At 40.7% G+C, this 5,800-nt stretch overlaps 1 protein-coding gene across 3 annotated transcripts in view; it reads left to right on the forward strand.

Moving 5' to 3' along the window:
* Positions 1-968: 968 nt before the first annotated feature.
* The window catches only part of LOC138008871 (uncharacterized), a 7,097-nt gene continuing 2,265 nt past the window's right edge, over positions 969-5,800 (forward strand). For all 3 annotated transcript variants that reach the window (XM_068856147.1, XM_068856150.1, XM_068856149.1), the window contains exons 1-2: positions 969-1,977; positions 4,334-4,657. In XM_068856147.1, coding sequence (XP_068712248.1) covers positions 1,278-1,977; positions 4,334-4,657 — 1,024 coding nt within the window. In that variant the 5' untranslated portion in view covers positions 969-1,277. The remainder of the gene's footprint in view (positions 1,978-4,333; positions 4,658-5,800) is intronic.

Raw genomic sequence — 5,800 nt, forward strand, 5'->3', positions numbered from 1 at the left:
TCAAAGTGAATGATCATATCCAGAGCGCTCGGAACAATAAACAATCAATGTGCCAAGTACGCGAAGTAATAAACGGCACGTTTGGCAAACGAAAACTACAATCCGGGTAAAAAGACTTCCAGACTCTTGCCAAATTTTGGGCGAAAAGTAGAGGATTTACCGTACGTGCTTCCATCGTTATATGAGCAACGCGTGTTCTTCTTTCGCTGCCTTTTTCGCGCCCCCTTCGCCCCAGACAATGTTCAAAAATGCGAGCGATAGATGAACGGATCTTGATTTTCGCCGTGAAAAATCAACATTGTAATGGGGGATTGGGGGAAAGCGGGAATTGAAACTTACTATCAATTTTAAGAATCCATTTGGAAGGTTAAAACCGGTTTAACTGAATGCTGAAAACGCAAAATACAACTAAGAGAAGCTCAAATGTAATCTGGCTTTCTGTGTTCCAAGAAATAATATAATTTTAGCGTACAGATGCTTAGGTACATGCAAACGGAAAAGACACTGCAAAACGTTAATAGGTCTTTAAAAAAAGGAAAGCCAGCGATTGAAATTTCAGCTGAACTGTTGACGAAAAAACGTCTGACAATGTTTAGCTCCGCAATCAAAGACCTTAAGTAGGTCGTCATTTATATTTCATCCAACATTTCATGCCAAAAATAAGAAGGGAAATGGTAAGTATCCATATTATTACTTTTAAGGTACCGTGCGAAAATAATATCCATTTCATACACCGTCCTTGTTTATGAACCTCGAAACGATCCACAGGTCACGTTGGCACCGAAAATTCTGCCTAGGTTGTCGTTTGACTTCGCACATGCGCAGACGTTATTCAGCACTGTCATCTTCGACATCAGTGTCGAGATTGAAACTGAAAACTGAAAAACTTTATTTAAACACGTGACATTGATGAGCCTAAAAAAGGACTCGTTACAAAAATGTACGTGTTTGTACGAATTGCGCTTAGGGTCGGTGAGCCCATCACCTTTCAAGGATTACAATGATACGGACGATCAGATTTTATTGTTCGTTTCTGGGCTCCTTGTAATTGATGACCTTTTCCTGCATTGATTCAAACCATCTTAAAATTTTCAGCCTCATGTTGCCATGAGACATCCCCGTCAGTTCTTGGAAAACCGGAACTTCATTTCTGAAACAAGAGTATTTATATTAGATGATATTGTTTGAGGCTCTCTTCAAATGCCTTAGCCTAGCTATATATTCAGAAAACTAAGCACTGTTAGTGCCATTATTTGTCTTCTGTATTTGAATCTGACATGGAACACGGGGAGCGGGAAGAGCAACAAATCGGCGTTGATAATGAAGATGAACGGCAACCTCTTCTTCCTCGTCAACAACCAACAACGAACAGCTTACGGCGCGGTCGAGAGCAGCAAGAAGCTGGCAAATTAACGAAATTTGTGCTCTGTGTTTTCAAATTTTGCTTTGGTTCGCTTGGCTTATGGGGAAATCAAGCATGGAATTACATCCCTCGTGTTGCAGTCTACGTGATTTGTATCTATCAGGCAGTCTATGACTTTTATGTTGTGGTAGGGTGTCCTGGCTTCGATTGTGGCTTTCTTCAAAATTCAACGAACAAAAATCACTCGCATCATAAAGATGATCGACAAATCGCCAATACTGTTTACACCATAGCTTCTGTAGGTGCTGTCTTGTCATACAGCCTTTTCATTTGCTGTTTCATGCGGGCAACACGAAAGGAATCCGCATTAGTGCCTCCCGTAGACAACATGGCGGATGATTTACACGAAAAAGATGCTTGGAAGTTGTGTTTGTATTTTGGTTTTATTTCAGCTTTCTATCTGTGTTCTGTGGTTGTGTTTTACGCTATTGTATGGGGTCAGAAACGTGGCAGGTTTTTCGACATTTTGACCACTGGAGTGGCGGCGCAGTTTATTGCACAGTGGACAGCAATAACTACTTGTCATGTTTTTGCTGTTAGTGCATACAGCCTTGGTAAGTTGTCAATCCAATACAACGAGTAGTCTTGCCGACAAAAGAAAAATTACCCGAACCATGTTTATTTTCTTAGCCTGCGAGGGTAAAAAGCCCCACATAAAACCCTCGGCGAAACAACTGGTCGGCCAATTATAGTTCAGGGGCCCGTTTCTCAAAAGTCCCGAAACTTTACGGGCCGTTTTCGGGTGTCACAATTCCCTTTGTATCTCAAGAACGGAGAGAATTTTACCTCAAGCTTCACAGTTATTTTTCTTTTTGTTGCCTTGAAAACATGCTAAAAGATCGGCTTTCCAAAACAGGCGGTTGGCAATTTCACAATTGGCTTTTCGGACCCGAAAAGTTTTCGGGACTTTCGAGAAACGGGGCCCAGGGGCCTGTTTCTCAAAAGTCCCGAGAACTTTTCGGGCCCGAAAAGCCGGTTATCAAACTGCAATCTGCTTATTTTGAAAATCTGATCCTTTAACATGTTTTTCATGTAAGAAAAACTAAGAGGATTGCGAAGTTTGATGGCTTAAAACCTCGGCGTTGCAAAGATATAAAGGGACAAGTTGTGGCACCCGAAATAGGCCCGAAAACTTTCGGGACTTTTGAGAAACAGGCCACAGGCCCGAGTTGCTGAACTCGGAGCGTGGTTACGTTAGCGGTAACCTATAACTTTTTATACCTCTTAAACAACGGTTAGCGTTTACCAGGCTTTGAGCAACCGTTCCCTGGTCGTTGGTCTTATGAAGGTTGTTGGGGTACCTTGTGTATTAGACCAGAAATCATCCCGGGCCGGAAACCGTGTCATTGGGCATCCTGTTGTGCCCTGTGTTCAGTCGGGTTTAGTAGTTGTGTTTTCTCGGAACCTGTAACATCGAGACGAGTTTCTATTAAAAGACAGTATTTCACAGGGTGTAGGTGTAATGCCATCATACCGGATAGTATTAGAAAACATGAAAATCCCGAAATTTTTAAAAAGAAGTTTAAATCAGCAAAGGAAGTTATTAGGGTTATAAATTTAAAAAAGGGGTGCTCTAAAAAAACAAGAGTTCGTTCTTCTTCTATGTAAACTTTTAATTAACGCTGGGGAGCGTCCAACCTAAAAATAAATCCTGGCACTTACTAAGCCAAACGGAAGCAAGGGCGAAAGGACGATGCGTTAATTACTGAGCGAAGTTTTTGGATCTTGATTTTAGCAGCACTGCACGTAACTAAGAGAGCGAACATTTCAAAGAAATAAATTCACTAAGGTAGGAAAGCTCAAACGAATACGGTTGAACTGTGACCATTGCAAGCGACCACCTAACATTATTGATTTCAGGTGTTCCCATTGAAACGAGACAGAGTTCCAATATCAGTAATTTGGTTAACTAAAAAACTCTCGCTTACGAAAGGTAGTCTCCGAATTCCTATTTTAACGAACGCTTTAAGGCGACTCTCAGTGGGGGCTCAATCAATTTCTGATCATATATTCTAAACTCATTTCATTCAACTCTCTCGGAATATACTTTGAACTCGCAATTGACCAGCTCCAAAAAGGCTTGACAGCTCAGTTGGCAGAGCAAGTGCGAAAACGCAATAGCACGACCATGGGGACGAATCCTGTTGAAGCCTGGGCCCGTTTGTTAAAAAGTCGATTAACGCTATCCCAGATTAACAACTAACCAAGGAGTTTATTTCTCTGCTCCCAAATGCTGTTCAACGCTGATATTCGACAAAACTTTACATTAAATGAAGTCAATATTGAAAAACAAAAATAAGCAAAAGAAACTTTCGCCAAAAAGATGAAAACATGAAACAAAATTTACGCTAACCCTAGATTAAGTTAATCGGCTTTCAAACAACCGGGCCCTGGATTTTTGCAGGCTTACTTGCAACTGTGTAAGTTTCTTATCTACAGCTGAAATGATCAAACATTCAGTTTCAACATAATATTGCGTTCAACAAAGTCGAATGAATTTGAGGAGATGTTGAAACCGCTTGACTGTGTTACTACTCCCTTTCATTTTTGCGTGTGCGCTCGATGAATAAATTGTGATTAGGGTCATCAGCATCGTTGCTATTATTATTACACTACGAAGCCCATGACCAGGAAAGAGCAACTCCCATACGAAGCCTATATCAAGGCATTTTTACAGACTGATCTATTTTTAGACTACCTTTTCCTCCGAAAAACAAAGGCAGTTCCGGCTCGGTGACCCTATGACGTCAAGTTAGTTTCTTGTGATTGATCATCGGTCTCCCTAGGGAGTCTCATTCGAGGGAAATTCAATCTAAAAATAAATCGATCTGTCAAAACGCCGTGACAGAAATATACGGGAGTTGCTCACTCCTGCTCATGGGCTCTTGTTACACTTCAATCAATTGCTAGGTACGTTTGCAAAGGATGCACACAGGCTGATCCAGAACCTTCAAAATGGCACTCTTGATGACATTATCAGAATTCACGAGAACCTATGCACAGTAGTTTTCAATACCGTGTCAGTCTACAAGTGGTGGTTTGTGCTACACTGGACCACTTACGGAGCAGATGTTATCTTGACAGTTATTTACTTATCCATGGAGTTTCATTCGAGAACCAAATATGGCACGCCGGTCTTAAACCTGATCTACTTGTGCCTGTTCTTTGTTTGTCACCTTTATTTGTTTCTTGTTCCGTGTATTTTCGCTGCCAGAATCACCAGCTGCTGCACTAGTAAGAACTGATTTCGTTCCATCATTGTTGGTTTAACTCGACTGTCGATTTCCAAGCTAAAATACTGAGAGCTAAATACTGAGCGAAAACTCAGTATAAATACTGAGAGAAAACAGTGGGGTGAACTTCTTACTGGTCCAACTTGATTTAATGACGTTTCGGCTGTTCAGCCTTCCTCAGACGAACGTTAAAAACTAAAAACTATTTACAATGGTTGTGCGTATCAGAAGTACTGGCTTATATAAGCAGCTTAATTAAGAAGTACAAAAAGGTTAAAATTACAAGCAAAATAACAATAGTATGAATAAAATCAAGTGACAAAAGTTATGTGATAAGTCAAACGTAACACACCCCCCGCGAAAGGCCTCTTGATGATCACAATTAAGGCTATAACATAGTCACAAAGCAGGGCCCTTAAACAATACTGTAATATATTTCCAACTGAGGGTCCATGAACAGCACGCTTATAACAAAAATAACAGAACCCTCCAAAGGAGCCAATGAACGAAAAAACGTAAATCAAATCACACACACACACATATATTTCATTTTAAAGAGAGTGTGGGAGAGAAACCCTGACAATGCACACCCCAAATAATCATACTTTTAACTGAATAAATGTTTTGAAAGAAAATTTGCCGCCCTGAGCTGGATTTGAACCCACGTCCCCCCGTTACTAGTTGGGTGTGACAACCACTACACCACCAGGACAACCATGCTGGCAATACAGCCATCGAAGAGGAATTTTACGTGGTCAGGGCGTGGGCCTCCCGGGAAATTTTCTAAGTTAGGCTAAGTTGACTACGGTCTTGCATCATTAACTTGATCCTTAGTTGAGTTTCAAGGGGAGTTATAGGCTCCCCTACCTTGTCACCTTGAAAGAAAATTTCCCGGGAGGCCCACGCCCTGACCTTCGATGGCTGTGTTGCCAGCATGGTTGTCCTGGTGGTGTTGTGGTTATCACACCCGACTAGTAATGGGTGGGCGTGAGTTCAAATCACGCTCAGGGCAAATTTTCTTTCAAAACACTTTCGCCGAAACAGTACTGTTTGCACTTAGTTATATATATATATATATATATATATATATATATATATATATATATATATATATATATATATATATATATATATATATATATAG

This window comes from Montipora foliosa, chromosome 6, assembly GCF_036669935.1.
Source record: "Montipora foliosa isolate CH-2021 chromosome 6, ASM3666993v2, whole genome shotgun sequence".
NCBI classification, from domain to species: domain Eukaryota; kingdom Metazoa; phylum Cnidaria; class Anthozoa; order Scleractinia; family Acroporidae; genus Montipora; species Montipora foliosa.